This window comes from Lynx canadensis, chromosome A1, assembly GCF_007474595.2.
Source record: "Lynx canadensis isolate LIC74 chromosome A1, mLynCan4.pri.v2, whole genome shotgun sequence".
Lineage (NCBI taxonomy): Eukaryota > Metazoa > Chordata > Mammalia > Carnivora > Felidae > Lynx > Lynx canadensis.
This window is the reverse complement of record NC_044303.2, coordinates 173,452,936-173,468,668: the sequence shown is the minus strand read 5'-3', so window position 1 is coordinate 173,468,668 and position 15,733 is coordinate 173,452,936. Positions and strand designations below refer to the sequence as shown.

The 15,733-nt window shown below is 50.3% G+C and overlaps 2 protein-coding genes across 2 annotated transcripts; both read right to left on the bottom strand.

Annotated features, from left to right (window-relative positions):
* Nucleotides 1-1,110: 1,110 nt before the first annotated feature.
* Nucleotides 1,111-1,834, bottom strand: PFN3 (profilin 3). The gene has a single exon (XM_030304677.1). The coding sequence runs from the start codon at nucleotides 1,541-1,543 to the stop codon at nucleotides 1,130-1,132; it is 414 nt and encodes a 137-aa protein (XP_030160537.1). The 5' UTR covers nucleotides 1,544-1,834; the 3' UTR covers nucleotides 1,111-1,129.
* Nucleotides 1,835-2,805: 971 nt separating this feature from the next.
* On the bottom strand, nucleotides 2,806-15,733 carry F12 (coagulation factor XII). Its single transcript, XM_030326597.1, has 16 exons — nucleotides 15,403-15,733; nucleotides 14,270-14,522; nucleotides 10,947-11,071; nucleotides 10,515-10,572; nucleotides 6,608-6,707; nucleotides 6,380-6,450; nucleotides 5,976-6,086; nucleotides 5,700-5,831; nucleotides 5,444-5,548; nucleotides 5,130-5,295; nucleotides 4,834-5,036; nucleotides 4,515-4,737; nucleotides 4,166-4,302; nucleotides 3,916-4,065; nucleotides 3,224-3,372; nucleotides 2,806-3,133 (listed from the first exon to the last, which is right to left on the bottom strand). The coding sequence occupies exons 3-16, from the start codon at nucleotides 11,001-11,003 to the stop codon at nucleotides 2,966-2,968; spliced, it is 1,830 nt and encodes a 609-aa protein (XP_030182457.1). The 5' UTR covers nucleotides 11,004-11,071; nucleotides 14,270-14,522; nucleotides 15,403-15,733; the 3' UTR covers nucleotides 2,806-2,965.

Below are 15,733 nucleotides of genomic sequence, written 5' to 3'. Positions count from 1 at the left end.
AGCTTTTCAGGGCACTGGGTGGCTCAGTTGGTTAAGCGTCTGGCTACAGCTCAGGTCATGATCTCACAGTTTGTGGGTTCAAGCCCCTCTGTGCTGACAGCTTGGAGCCTGGAATCTGCTTCAGATTTTGTGTCACCCGCTCTTTCTGCCCCTTCCACACCCAAAATAAACACTAAAACAAACAAATCCATCCAAGCTTTTCAATTCCTCCTTTTCCATAGGGCCCCTGGAGCTGAGGCCTGCAGAGTGAAGGTCAAGGGGTAGGGAATGCCTAAGTTCCTCCTTCTAGTCTAGAGAGTCCTCTGGGGCCTTTGGACTCCAAGGGGGCAGACGGCTATAGGGCCCAGACCTCGTTGTGATGGTCTTGGCCATGTGCTCTTCTCCCACTCCCTTTGGGATATGTGGGAGGAGATGCAAGAACCCGGGAGCCCCAGAGTTGCTCTCCAAGCTACCAGCCCTACTCCATCACCCACTTACACTTGAAAAGGCTTCCTCCTGCCAAGTAGAGGGGGTGACTAGTACACTGGCCTCCAGCCTGACTCCCTGACCCCATAGGGTCTAGCTGGGGTTTGCTTTGGGAGGGGTGTGGGAGGAACTACTTTTACAGTTTGTCCCACACAGAGGTGTGGAAAGTTTTCTTGGGAAAGGACCCTGGGAAGTCAGGCCAGAGGCCTCTGCAGGGCATTCATGGATAGGAGGGCCAGGTCTAGGGGACAGGAGGCTGGGAAGCCTCTGAACTCAAAATCCCAGCCCCATCAGGTAACCCCTCTTCAAGAATCTTTCTGGGGCGCCTGGGTGGCTCAGTCGGTTAAGCATCCGACTTCAGCTCAGGTCACGATCTCGCGGTCCGTGGGTTCGAGCCCCGCGTCGGGCTCTGGGCTGATGGCTCAGAGCCTGGAGCCTGCTTCCGATTCTGTGTCTCCCTCTCTCTCTGACCCTCCCCCGTTCATGCTCTGTCTCTCTCTGTCTCAAAAATAAATAAACATTGAAAAAAAATTAAAAAAAAAAAAAGAATCTTTCTGGAAACTGGTTTCCTCATCTGCAACTGCCCAACACGCAAAAACACAGGATGAGCCAGCCAGGCCCAGCAGTTTATTTTGACGCAGTCACCAGTGGCCTAGCTGTACTGCTATGTGCCCTGCTTGCGTAGCCCATTGATCAGCTCATGCACTGTCTTGTTGAGGATGCCCCCATGCACACCCCGTCGGCCCATGAGCACCAGGAGCGCGCGCGGGGTGTGGCCCACGCAGACAGCACGCCCGTCCAGCCCTTTAGTGCGAGCGTCCAGAACACCATCTCCCTCAGACAGCAGGTGGTCTCGGATGACGCAGCAGCGGCGGCCTGCCACACTCAGGCCGGCCTGCAGGAAGGTGTGCCGATCAGGCCCTGTGAGCACACCCACCTCCTGCGGTGATATGGCAGCTAGAAGGCCCCCAGGGCGCGATGCCCACACGCAGCGATTGTCTGAGTGGCCCATGATGGCCACGTCATCAATACGCTGGTCCCGCAGCACTGCACTGATATAGCCTTTCCAGTCCCCCATTCTGGCTCAGAGTGTGCCCCTCGCCTTGCACTTTTAAGGGATATCCGGCTGTTCCGTGTGCCTGGAACTCCATGCACTGTGAGGCATGTCAGGGCGGGGCTGTGACATCGAGGCATGGTGATGTCACAGAGACACTATGTACACTGGAGAATGTGTACATGGGGTGAGGGAGAGAAGCTCATATCTTAGACCTGTGTAAAGTTGTAAAGTTAGCCTGAAAGATAAAATCACACCGATCTGTACAACCCTTGAGAAACCAACTGAATGGCTCACTGAGCGCAGTGTGCACCCGGGTTTAAGAACAAAAAGAAAGAGGGGCGCCTGGGTGGCTCAGTCGGTTAATCGTCCGACTTCGGCCCAGGTCATGATCTCACAATTCGTGAGTTCAAGTCCCATGTCGGGCTCTGTGCTGACAGCTTGGAGCCTGGAGCCTGCGTGGGATTCTGTGTCTCCCTCTCTCTCTCTGCCCCTCCCCAGCTCATACTTGCACTCTGTCTCTGTCAACAATAACTTAAAAAAAAAAAAAAGAACGAAAAGAAAGAGAGCAAGTCTGGACAGCTAGACCTCCCAGACTGGTGACCATTGAACCCCCCAGAATCCTCAGTTTGGTTCAACGTTAGGAATATCAGTATCTCCTGGGAATCCGTTAAACAGATTGCTGGGTCTCAACTCGAGAGCTTCTGATTCAGTAGTATGGGAGGTAGCCAGAGAATATGCATTTCTAACAAGTTCCCTTGTGACGCTGCTGCTGGTGGTCCAGGCACAATTTGAGCCCCACTGCTCTAGTGCAAGTTCGGGTGGGGGTGTTATCCACATTGCCAGCTCTAAGAGTCCACAGCACTGTTTTAATGTGAAGCATTTCTAACCATGGTGCTCAGCCTTGACTGCACATGGAATCACCTGGGGAGTTTTAAAAACATACCACTACCCACACCCCCTCCCTAGAGATCTAATTGATCTGAAGTGGATCTCAGGCACAGGTTCAAAAAGCTCCCCAGATGATTCTAATGTACAGTAGAGATTGAGAACCTCTGTCCTATAAACTTCAAAAGTTAAAAAGTTAGTTCATACAAGAGATAAATATATGGAGCCACCCTGCTCAGGACTTGGTACACAGTATGGCTCAAAGAACATCAGTTGGACACCAATCTATACCTTGTTTAAGATCTTAATAGATCCTGTTCCCCGAGGAGTATGGAGAAGTGCACCAGTTTACTGTCTTGGCATTTCCCATCAGGTCCCCTGAAGAACTATGCCTCTCACACATTTTCAGACGCACTTTATTGAGTGCCTACTCTATGCCTGGCGCCAGGCTGGTGGTGCTGAGAGGAATCAAACCCAACCCTTGCCATCCATGATTATGCATCAGCTACCCTTCCATTCCAGAATCCCCCCAGGAGGGAAAGACAAGTCCCTGGATGGTCAGGAATTGGTGTGCTCCTGGATCCAGGCCAGGTAGCTGGCCACGTCGGTGTACACACCTGGTTTGTAGCGGTCGCCACAACCGGAACCCCAGCTGACGATGCCTCGCAGGACGAGCTGGTGCTCTGCGGCCTCCTCCTCACACACTAGCGGGCCCCCGGAGTCACCCTGGGTCAGGGACACGTGGCTCAGCGCCCTTGGTCTGGAGTCTGGACTTGATGGGGTGGAGGAGGGCACCAAGCCAGCCCATGGGCTCACCTGGCAGGCGTCGGTGCCACCCTCGAGGAAGCCAGCGCAGAGCATGCCCGAAGTAAAAGAGACTCCGTGCACGTCCTGGGCGGAGCAGCGCTCAGAAGGGATGAGCGGCACCTGCGCTTCCTGCAGGAAGCTGGAATATTCCCCGGCCCCTGCGAACCAAGAGTGCCTTCCTCACACCCTTCGCGACCCTGCTCACTCCCCACTAACTGGCCTCTGTTGCAGCAAGCCCGTGAGGAAGAGTTGCTATTAAAACCATTTCATAGACAAGAAAACTGAGACCAGAGAGGAGCCGGGATTTGAATGGAAGGGGCGGAGCAGGAGTGCTTTGGAACCCCACTCCCACTTCCCACCCAATGTCTCCGAACAATATTTCCCAGCTAGCCAACCGGCTGCCCCAGCGCGAGGCCAGCATCCTTGTTAGCCCTTGCATCGCAGTACCAAGAAGTAACCAAAGGAAATTGTGATTCTCTCTATACCCCTTAGGAGCCTTGGGGACCTCCCCTTCCCCACCGCCCCAGCAGTGAAGCCCAGGCCCTGGCAGGAGCTGACTGCAGACACAAGGGCCCTGCAAATCTTCCCAACCCACCAGGTCAGCGCCACCTGTCCCTAGTGGTACCAAAGCTGAGAATTTCTCTTGCCTACCCCGGTGGCCAGAGGTGTCCCTGCCGCCCCTAGCCAGCCGTTCTGCCTACCCTCAAACTGGTGGCCCCAGCCTGCCACCTCACAGAGGGCGGCCTCGGCCTCAGCTGGGCGGGCAGCGCTGCTTGGCAGGCACACCGGCTGAACGAAAGGCGACGGGAGTGCGCAGTGGCCGTCCTCTCTTTCCTGCAGGCGCAGCAGGGCTAACCCAGGCGAGGAGGAGGGTGAGACCCAGACGCTGGGACTTCGAGCCCTCCCCCACCCTTTCCCCTGGTCGCCGAGGGGGCGCTCCCGCCCCCGCACCCAGGTCGTGCTGGTAGGTGATGGGCGAGAAGGCCTCGTGCAGGCGGTAGGCGCGCACGGCCAGAGTCTGGCACTGCTCACAGCTCTGGTTATGGCGGTCCTGGCCGAGCACCACCGTCAGCTCCTCCGGCGGGGGCCTGCGGGCGGAGGGGATGTGGGGGAAAGCGAGCTCAGAGCCGGCCACAGGCCTCCTGCCCCCGAGTCCCTTGCTGGGTTTCAGCTTCCTCCTAGGGCGCTGGGGAAGAGTGAGAGGGAGGTAGGGCATGGGTTCGGGTGTTGCACGGAAGCTGGGCTCGGAAGAACGAGGAGCTAGGGTCCTGGGCAGGGCGCCAGACGCGGCGGGACTCGCCGGTTCTGCAGGCAGTGCGCCGCGGTCAGCACCCAGCAGGAGGCGATGAGGTTGCCCGCGCAGAAATTGTGGCGCCAGTACAACGCGGCGATGTAGGGGTGCGCCCCGGGCAGGGCCACCAGTCCCCCAACGACGCGGCTCAGCGAGGACAGCCGTTTCCGGAGCCGTTGTCCGCAGCTGGGACTCGGCAGGGGAGTGGGCTGCTCCGGCGTCGCGCCCAAAGCTGTGGGAGGAGCCCAGGCTGAGTGCTGGGAGACCCACCAAGGGCTGGAAGGTAGCTCGCCGCGCGCCCTCTGACTTCCCGCCACTTCCCAACTACCTGGGGTCGGGGGCTGAGGCTTCTGCAGTGCTGAAAGCGAGGGCAGGGGAAAATCCGGGTGCTCAGAGGGGACCTGGGTTGGAGGCAGGAACTGAGGGGCCTCTAGGACTGGGGGTTCGCAACGTGCCAGGCGGCAATATTCCCAGCTCAGCCGGTCGCCGCTCCACACGAAGCACCACGGGCGGGTGTCGTTGTCCGGATTCCTGTAACCACCGGAGGGGGCGCTGTTAAAGGGTAAGGAGCACCAGAGGGCCCTGGGGCAGAGGGAGATGCCCCGCCCGCCCCACCCAGTGCACCTGCAGAAGGCATGGTCGCCCAGTCCCCAGTTCAGCGCTTGCTCTGCAGTCACGTTCCGGTAGGTGGCCTCTGAGGCCCACGGCTGACACCGGGCGCCCGACAGCGCAGTCTCGGCTGTGCCGCGGTAGTCAAGCCCGTGGCCGTCGTAGCATCGCGCCTCAGTGTCTGGGAAGAGAGGCGGCTCCTTGCAGCCTGGAACTGGTGTGGTTTCCCACTGCCCTCTCAGCCACTTTCCCCACTCTCCGGAGTCCCTCTCCCGGAGTCCTTCTTACCTGGGAGCGGAGCTTCTGATTCCTCCAAGATCCCTACTCACCTACGTCGCAGAAGCGTCCTGCGTATCCCGCCCGGCAACGGCACAGGCGGTGGCCCTCGGCCTCTAGGCAGCTGCCTCCGTTGAGGCACGGGTTGGTGTGGCAGACTGGGAGATGGAGCACATTGAAGCACCTCTGGGCCCGAAGATCTCACAGAAAATTCCCCTTTCTTTCGGCACCCCGACTGGTTGCCTAACAGCTTTTCCTCCAGACCTCTGCCTTCCTCCTTTCAGGCCAATTCCTGACCCATCCACTCACCCTGGCTGTCCAGCGGCTTGCAGTGGGCATCAGGACCCTTACACTGGCACTCGGCCACACCCGCCGATTCAAGCCTATGCCATGTTTCTTTCTCATGGAAGAACTGGAGAAGCTGAGGCTCAAAGCATTTCTCTGGGGACAAATGGGAGAGGGCAGTGGTCTCAAGAGAGGCCAGGATCATGCCAAGTCTCCGGGGATCCAGAGACCTCTTCAGTGGGCCCAGGACTGCCCCTGTTTTTCCCAACAGCCCCTCACATGGCTTCACCATCTCCTTACCTCTCTGGCAGTGCTTCCCAGTGAAGTGTTCTGGACAGATGCAGTGTGGGCCTTTTGGCATGTTCACACAGGTCCCTCCATTCTGGCAGGGGCTGTGTTTGGTGCAGTGGTCTGAGAGATGGATACAGTGGAAGGAAGAGTGGGGAGCCTGAGTCAGACAGCCTGTGTCATGGGAGATAAGTCCCTACCCAAACCTGCTTGTCCTATGACCTTGGCACTCCAAGTTTCCATGCCTTAGTTTACCCACCTGCAAAATGAGGCTACCTTCTCCTAGAACTTCTCCCTCTGGAGGAAGGGAAGGGTCTGGATGGGCCCAGAATACCAGGTGGGTAAGAACTGATGATACCCAGTAGAGTAGTGGGAAGGAGAGGGCCCTGAGCTACCCCAAAGGCTGTGTGTAGTACCTTTCACTTTCTTGGGCTCCAGGCAGTATGCCCATTGCTGGTTCTGCTCGAAGTTGGGACTGGTAGCACACCTGTAGAAAAAGATGAAGCTTCCCTGCTCTGCCCAGGGGATTGGCCAACCCTTCCCTCTCAGAGCCCCCTTTCTCCAAGCAGTGTTCCTTGGGCAGATGGATGGGCAGAATCCGTCTCCCACAGGTCCCTGCTCCAATCCCTTCTGGGTAGTCTTACCAGGGCTGGCGGCCAGGCCGGCCCTTGTGGATGCATGTGTGGTACAGTTGCCGGTTGTACTGGAAGGGGAAGTAGCAGGGCTCCCCAGTGACAGTGAGAACTGCAAAGATAACACACTCCCTGATGATGTTTCCCATGCCCCCCCACACCCTGCTCAGGTGCTACCCCTCAGGGCCTGATTGGAAAACAGATAGACCCTTGAAAAGATCATTATGCCTTCAAGAGGTTCAGTTCTGCCAAATTGAACTCAAGATGTTCCCTTCTGCACTCAGACAGCTGGAGTGGGCTCCTGACCCCACCACCTGCTAATTGTGTGACCTTGGGCAAATCTGTAGCCCCCAGGCCTAGAAGAGTGCTTGCCACAAAGTAGCCACTTAATAAATACACGTTGAATGTAGAAGTCACTTGACCACTCTGAGCCTTAGTTTCCTCATCTGTGAAATGACAACAATAATAGTATAGTTGACCCTTAAAAACCTAAGTTTGAACTACACAGGTCCACTTATGTGTGGGGTTTTTTTTCGATAAGTACAGTACTCTAAATGTATTTTCCTTATGATTTTTTATTAACGTTTTCTTTTCTCTAGCTTACTCTATTACAAGACTACAATATACTGTATAATACAGTTAACATACAAAATATGTGTTAATCAACTATTTATGTTGTTGGTAAAGTTTCCCATCAGTAGTCTACAGTAGGCTATTAGTAGTTAAGTTGTGGGGAGTCGAAGCTTCTACATGGATTTTCTACTACACAGGAGGGAGGGCCTCAGCTCCTCTGACCTTCTTGTTCAGGGATCAACTATATAGCAGAAAAGTTTCAGTTTTGAGAGATGAAAAGAGTTCTGGAAATGGATTGTGATGGTTGTACAACAATAGAGTGTACTTAATACCACTGAATTGTACACTTAAAAAGTATTAAGATAGTAAATTTTATGTTATGCATATTTTATAATAAAAATCACTTTTATTTACTTTAAAAGATTTTTATTTTTATATATTTTTTAAGTTTATTTATTTATTTTTGAGAAAGAATGCACACAGGGCAGAGAGAAAGGGAGACAGAGAATATCAAGCAGGCTCTGTGGTGCTGGCACAGAGCCCAACATGGGGCTTGAACTCATCAACCATGAGATCATGACCTGAGCCGAAATCAAAAGTCAGACACTTAACCAACTGAGCCACCCAGGCACCCCTTAGATTTTTATTTTGTGTTTTTAATTGTTTGTTTGTTTGTTTATTATAGAGAGAGCACACATGAGCACTGAAGAGGGGTAAAGGAAGAAAGAGGGAATTGTGGCTCAATCTCATAACCCTGGGATCATGACCTGAGCTGAAATCAAGAGTCGGACGCTCAACCGACTAAGCCACCCAGGAGCCTCTAAAGACTTTTATTTTTAAGCAATCTCTACACACAACATGGGGCTCTAACTCACAACCCCAAGATCAATAGTTACATGCTTCACTGACTGAGCCAGCCAGGTGCCCCTAAAAATCACTTCAAATGATGCAGGTATATTTGTACAGGAAAGTGTTCAAGGAGCACCTGGGAGGCTCAGTCGGTTAAGGATCAACTTTTGATTGTGGCTCAGGTCATGATCTCAGAGTTTGTGAGATTGAGTCCTGCCTCCAGGCTCTGTGCTGCCAGCACATAGCCTGCTTGGGATTCTCGCTCTCTGCCCCTCCCCCACTCATGCTTTCTCTCTCTCTCTCTCTCTCTCTCTCTCTCTCTCAAACTTAAAAAAAAAAAAGAAAAAAGTATTCATAATTTTAAATGAAGAAGGGCAGTTAAAAACGGCATGTCAAGGGGCCCCTGGCTGGCTCAGTCAGTAGAGCATGCGACTCTTAATCCCAGGGTTGAAAGTTCAAGCCCCATGTTGGGCATAGAGATTACTTAAAAATAAGATCTTGAAAACAAAACAAACCCAAAAAACCAGCATGTCAAATGTGGTCCTATTTTTGTACAAATATATTTACATATACATCAAAAAGAAATCTAGAAGGACATGCTCCAAAGTTTGTAGGAGTGGTTTTTAGAAGATAGCGGATTATGGAAGAATTTTTTCTTCTTTTGCATTTCTGTAATTTCTGAAGTTTTTACAATAAAAATGTTGCTAGTAGCTATTATTATTTTTAAAAACAGTATAGTATAGCCACTCTGTTTGCTGCCTTCTTGTTAAACTGTATTGCTAATCCCTAAACCAATTCTCACGGTGCTTTTATGGTCATTCATGGATGTGCATGGAGTGGTGAAAAATGTGAGGTCCTGAAGCACAAATTCCCAGCTAAGGTGAAACAAGGTAATGCTCTGCTTCTTGTTTCAGCTTTTCTCCTGTAACCATGTGTCCTTTTCACAGTCTATTCAGAGCCACATTTTTGAAATTTTGTGCTTCTGGTAGATGATTTTACTGTTGAAAATGGCCCCCAAATATGGTGCCGATGTTCCTAAGTGCAAGCAGGCCATGATATATATTCTAGAGAACATTTATGTGTGAGAAAAGCTTCGTCCAGGCTTGAGTTATAGTGCTGCTGGCCATGACTTTATTATGAATGAAGGGACAACACAGTAAGTAAGATATCTTGAATGACACATAAAATAAGCTTCTATGTTGACAGTTGATGAAAATGTTGTGACCAGAGCTCACAGGAACCTAACCTTAAATTTCCTTTAGGAGCAGTCATTCAGTATTTGCTAATTCAGTGTTCCCTGTGACTTTATAGAACATGACAACCATGAATGACAAGATTTGACTATCTACTTCAGAGGAGTATTGTGAGACCTAAATGAGATAATGTCTATCAAACACTTAGCACAGAGTCTGGCACATAGTATGTGCTCAATAAGCATTTTGTCGTTATGTCATATGTGCTGCTATTTTGTCGTTAAAGACAAAGGCACAGCAGCACTCGCTGAAGGCCAAACCAGGAATAGGATTCAATGAGGAGAGACCCTTAAGATGTAAATGGGATAGAGAGGAGGAAGACTTCAAGTAGGTGATTAGGCAAAGGCAGGGCACTTAGGTTGGCTCAGGAAAAAGAGAAGAAAGCAGTTTGGCTGGGTGTGGAAAGATGAGGCAAGGAGGTAGAGGCAGGCAGTGTCAGGCGTGGGGCCCTAGTGCCATGCTGAGGGGCTGGGCCTGGCCTCACCACACAAGGCTTACCAGGACAGGGTCCATCTAGTTCACAATTTGAGGAAAATATTGAGTGCCTGGAAGAATGAAGGCAATGGGGAGCTGTTGCATGGTTTGAGGAGAGGGGAGATACAGACATCCCCCATCTAAAAGGGAGCTTGATAAGTAAAAGTTAATATAGTTTAAGCATTCACCATGCAGTAGTCTGTGGGCTGAGTGCCTCACGTGGATTAACAACTCATTTCTCCTTCTCCACAACCCTAAGAGATTTACTATTACCACCCTCATTTTATGGGTGGAGAAAATGAAGCTTGGAGAAGTCAAGTCACTTGCCCAGAGTCACCTAGCACATAAGTGATGAAGCCAGGATTCAGAGGCATTTGGGCTTCAGAGCCCTGCTCTTGTCCATAAGGGCCCTGGCCTCTGTGTGGCATGACTGATGCCTATGAGATGTACTGAGGGAAGGAGAAGAAGAAGAGAGGCTGGGGAAACTGAGGGAGACTGGAAGGCACTGGGCTGGGAACTCAAATATAGCCCAAGCCCTGCTCTCAAAGAGCACACAGTTCACTATCACTCTGGGTCCCCAGTGCCTATGGGAAAAAGACCTGACACATAGTAGGCACTCTGGTCTGAATACTAGCCAAAGTAGGGGCAAAGTGAAGAATGTCCCGGATCCCTCCCCGTGTGCCAAGGGCCCCAAACTGACCATCTGCACACTCCCCACCATACTCATTCCCACTGAAGGGTCTTTTAGGAGGCACAGCCAGGATACTTACCTACTGTGTGCTCATCTGCTCTGTGCTTATGCTCCTTAGGGGCTTTCCAAGGTGGAGTCTACAGGGGAGAGAAAAAGGGAATTTTCCCAGAAAGTCAGAGCCTACCTCTGATCCCATGCCAGTCTTCAGCTTCCTCTCACATCTCAGAAATGCAGGAATTTTCTCAAAAGACCCAGACCCTTTGTTCCTCTTCCTATTGTCTCCTCAAGGTCCCCCTCCCCCAGAAATGAAGGCCATGTCCTCATATCCACCAGCTCTAGCTGTCTCTCTTCCCTGCCCCCCCCCCCCGCCCCAGGCCCTATGGGTTACTCTTGCCTTTCCAAACAGGCCTTCTAGTCACCTGGACCAAAAAGTCATGAGCAGAGGCCAAGGCTGTAATAGGGACCCCCAGGGCCATCTCAGCACAATCCTCCTGGCTCCCACAGCTCTCACCAAAAGCGCTGACTCCAGGCTTCCCAGCAGGGACCCCAGGAACAGGAGAGCCCTCATGGCGTCTGTTAGTCTAGCTGCTTGCCCAGGAGTCCAGATCAATAGAATTGGTCAAAGGTCCTTGAGTCCTGGGAATTAGAGATTGGTCGAGCTGCCCTCTTGGGCCTGGTGGGGCATAGGCTGTTTGTGGAAACTCAAGCAGAGCAGCTTCCTTGCTAGGCCCCCAAGGGCAGGGGAGTTGGGATTTGGTGAGGGACTGACACAGTGTGGGAAGAAGGACCTATGTTTCAGGTTCTACTGGGAGGAAGTTAAGGAGGTCCAAGAGAAGCTTCCTACTAAAGGGATCTTAGAGTCCATGATGAGGTATATTCATTTTCTGTTGCTGCCTAAAATTAACCACAAACTTCATAGCTTAAAACAATACCCATTGGGGCACCAGGGGCTCTGTCAGTTGAGCATTCAGCCCTTGGTTTCGGCTCAGGTCATGATCTTATGGTTCGTGAGTTCAAGCCGTGTGTCAGGCTCTGTGCTGATGGTGCAGAGCCTGCTTGGAATTCTCTCTCTTTCCTTCACTCTCTACCCTCCTCCCCCCCACTCTCTCTCTCAAAATAAATAAAAACTTTTAAAAAATAACCATTTATTTGCAAATCCGTAGCTCAAAATTCCAGCACTGTGTGACTGGGTTTTCTATTCAGGGTATCACACAACTGTGATCAAGGCTGAGTTCTCTGAAAGGTCTGGAGGAAAATCCATTTCCAAGCTCATTCAGGCCACTGGTAGAATTCAGTTCCTTGATTTGTAGGACTGAAGTCCCAGTTTCTTTGTAGGCTGTCAGCCAGGGGCCAGACTTAGCTCCTAGAAGCTGCTTGCATTTCTTGCCATGTGGTCCCCTCCATCTTCCAAGCCAGCAACAGAGACTCTCCCCCATGTTGACTCTCTCTCACACTTTGAATCTCTTTTGCCAGGAAGAATCCCATTCCATTTAAGGACTTACCTGATTAGGTCAGGCCCACCAATGATAATCTCATTTTAAGGTCTATTTACTTGGTACCTTACCTACATTTGCAGAATTCTTCTATAGAACATCTAGATTAGTGGTGGATTGAATAACTAGGAGAAGGTATGCATACACCATGGGTCCTGGGGGCCATCTTAGAATTCTACCTACTACAGAAAGTGGGCCAAGAAAGTAGATGATCCTACGAGAAAAATGCTAAACCAAGAGGTGCTAAAATGTGCAGTTGGAGCAAAAGTGTGGGAGATGGGATGGCATTATTATTTCTCCTGCCCCCAAACCATTCACCTTGATTCAGTAGTGACACTCTGCTTTTTCCTTTGGGAACCACTCCTCCTTCATCCTCTGGGTGAGTCTCTAGTGCTTCCAGTTCTACCTTCAGTTCTAGGCATGGGGGTGTGGCCTAGGTCTGACCAATCAGAGCATGGTATCTCTAGACCATAGCCATTGGGTCAGGGATAAGCATATACACAAATTTGGCCAGAGTCAGCCTTGGGACTTTTGCCAGAACTTTGGGAAAAAAGATACTTTCTTCCCACTCATGTCACCAGGAATGCAAGCCGGGAGATGTTGATTTTGTACTGCTTGGGGAGACACTGCCTGAGAAGGAAACCTACATATAGGAAAAGTAGAACAAACAGGGAAGGAAGGATGGAGGGATGCTGTGGGAGTCAGCCTCCAAGATGTTCCCTATTGATGCTCATCTCCTGGATTTCATGCCTTAGTATAGTTTCTTCCCACATGAGTTAGAGTCAGAGCTGTTCTTTGTGTCCAATAGAATATGGCAGAAGTGATGGTTTTGCTCAGCCCAGGTCATAAAAAGGATTGCAGTTGCTCACTCTGGGGGAAGCCAGCTTGCCATGTTGTGAGGACACTCAAGCAACCCTACAGAGAGGCCCATGTGGGGAGAAAGTAGTCTCCTACCAACAACCAACACCAGTTTGAATGAACCACTTTAGCCTGGGTGGCTCAGTCAGTTAAGTGTCCGACTTTGGCTCAGGTCACGATCTCAGGGTTTGTGAGTTAGAGCCCCACCTTGGGCTCTGTGCTGACAGCTAGGAGTCTGGAGCCTGCTTCGGATTCTGTGTCTCCTCTCTCTCTGCCCCTGGCCTGCTTGTGCTCATTCTCAATCTCTTTCTCTCAAAAATATACATTAAAGGGGTGCCTAGGTGGCTCAGTCAGTTAAGCATCTTGGCTTCGGCTCAGGTTGTGATCTCACGGTTTGTGGGTTGGAGCCCCACGTCGGCTCTGTGCTGACAGCTAGGAGCCTGGAGACTGCTTCGCTTTCTGTGTCTCCCTCTCTCTCTCTGCCCCTCCCCCACGCATGCTCTGTCTGTCTGTCTCTCAAATGAATAAACATAAAAAAATTTTTTTTTGAATGGGCCACTTTGGAAGTGGATACTGCAGCCCCAAACAACATCTGGCATGCAACCTCATGGGAGGTCTCAAGCTAAAACTACACAGCCACGTTGCTCCTGAATTTTTTTTTTTAAGGTATAATCGATTCTCGAACCTTGGGGACAGTGAGAAATGATAATTGATTGGTTTTTTTTTAAGTTTATTTATTTATTTTTGAGAGACAGAGAGCACTAGCAGGGGAGGAGCAGAGGGAGAGAAGGAGAGAGAGAATCCCAAGCAGGCTCCATGCTGTTAGTGCAAAGCCCGACAGGGGGCTCAATCTCACTAAATGTGAGATCATGACCTGAGCCAAAATCAAGAGTTGGACACTTAACTGACTGAGCCACCCAGGTGCCCCAATAGTTGTTTAAGTTTTTTTTTTTTTTAATGTTTATCTATTACTGAGAGAGAAGAGAGAGAGAGAGAGAGGTGGGGAGGGACAGAGAGAGAGGGAGACACAGAATCCGAGGCAAGCTCCAGGCTCTGAGCTGTCAGCACAGAGCCTGATGTGGGGCTCGAACTCACCAATGGTGAGATCATGACCTGAGCTGAAGTCAGACGCCTACCGACTGAGCCACCCAGGTGCCCCAAGTTTTTTTTTTTTTTTTAATTTATTTTGAGAGATACAGAGAGACCCAGCAGGGGAGGGGAAGAGAGAGAGAGAAAAAGAGAGAGAGAGAGAGAGAGAGAGAGAGAGAGAATCCCAAGCAGGATCCATGTTACCAGCATGGAGACTGAAGCAGGACTCAAACCCACAAACCGTGAGATCATTATCTGAGCCAAAACTGAGTCAGACACTTAATGGATGGAGCAACTCAGGTGCCCTAATTGTTGTTTTAAGCCATAAGTTTTAGGGTGATTTGTTACCAGCATTTGATAATTAATATAGATGGATTGATTCCTAATAACTTACCCCATCCCTCAGCTGAGGTGGGAGTGGGCATGTGACCCATGTCTGGCCAATCAGAACACGGCCTCTCTCTGTCCTCAGTGATTTGTTCAAAAGGAACAGCTGACCCCAATCAAGTTGGTAAGAGGCAGCCCCAGGATTTTTGCTGGAATCTTTAAGACAGAGGCTTTCTCTTTCCATAGAAGTTGCCTCATTGGTAAGAAGTGAGCATGGAGCTGCTGGCAGCCATCTTTAACACCTCAGAAAGAAAACCTGCCTGAGAATAAAGACAACACAGATTAAAAACAGAGTCAGAATATGGGAAGGACAAATTTTGAGTGACACCATTACAGACCTGGGATCCAAAGACAAAGTCAGAACTACTACCTCTTCTCTTAAGTTACTTGAACCAATAAATTTCCTTATTTTGCCTAAGCCACTTTGAGTTGCAACCAGAAGTCCTAACTGATGCAAGAATTCATATATTGTTACCAGGAAGTTTCTAAAACAAAACAAAACAAAACAATACTTCCCATGATCACTCTGTAAGTCAGTAGCTTAAAGTAGGGAAATAATGACCTTAGAAATAGGGACTAGAAAAACAAAACAGCAGTGAACCTGAATCAGGAAACTTTCAATTTCATCGAGGCCACTGACTCCCTCAGTGTGACCTTTGGTCAGGGGCTCAGCCCCTATGAACCTTAATTGCCACACCTCTTTAGGGAGGTAGAGGCACTCATACTGTCTGGCCAGCTTGTTGAGATAGCTGAATGGGAATACATTTGAAAGGGTAGAGCCTGGCATACAGTAAGGGCTCAATCTACAGAAGTTTGTAAAGAAACTTTCCCATATGGACACACTCCCCCTTCTCAGCAATTTCTACACAACTGCCCCAGTTCTCCCTGCACACCTGGGTGTCTTCCATCAATTTTGGACTAGGGAAAAAAGGCACCATCTTCTTTCCCTGGCTTCTATCTTTCTACTGCTGGGGTGTGGGTCTATGGGATGAGAAATAGGAAGCCATAAAGTTCCTGCTCACAAATATCTGGATAGACACACACAAAACCCCACTTCTCTCTAGCAGAGGCTTGGGGCATAAATTTCAAGAGGTGACAGAACTGCCTATTCAAAGACAAGTTTAGGGGTTCAGAAAGTACCTGGACTACCATCTTTCATTCCTTCTCAGTTGGTGGCACCATGTTTCTCCAATTCAGGTTGTCAGCATGGAATCTTTGTGCAAATGGAAGCCACTCCTTCCTCCAGACAAGTGCTATCTGGCAGAACTTTCTGTGATGATGGAAATACTCTCTGTGCTGTCCAATATAGTAGCCACGAGTCACATATGGCTATTGGATCTCCTCAAATGTCACACCCTGAGACCATTCCCCCTCACTCTTTCGTATTTTGTCTTAATGTCTTTTTTTTTTTTTTTAAAGTTTTATTTATTTTTGAGAGAAAGAGCAAGTAGGGGAAGGGCAGACTCCCACA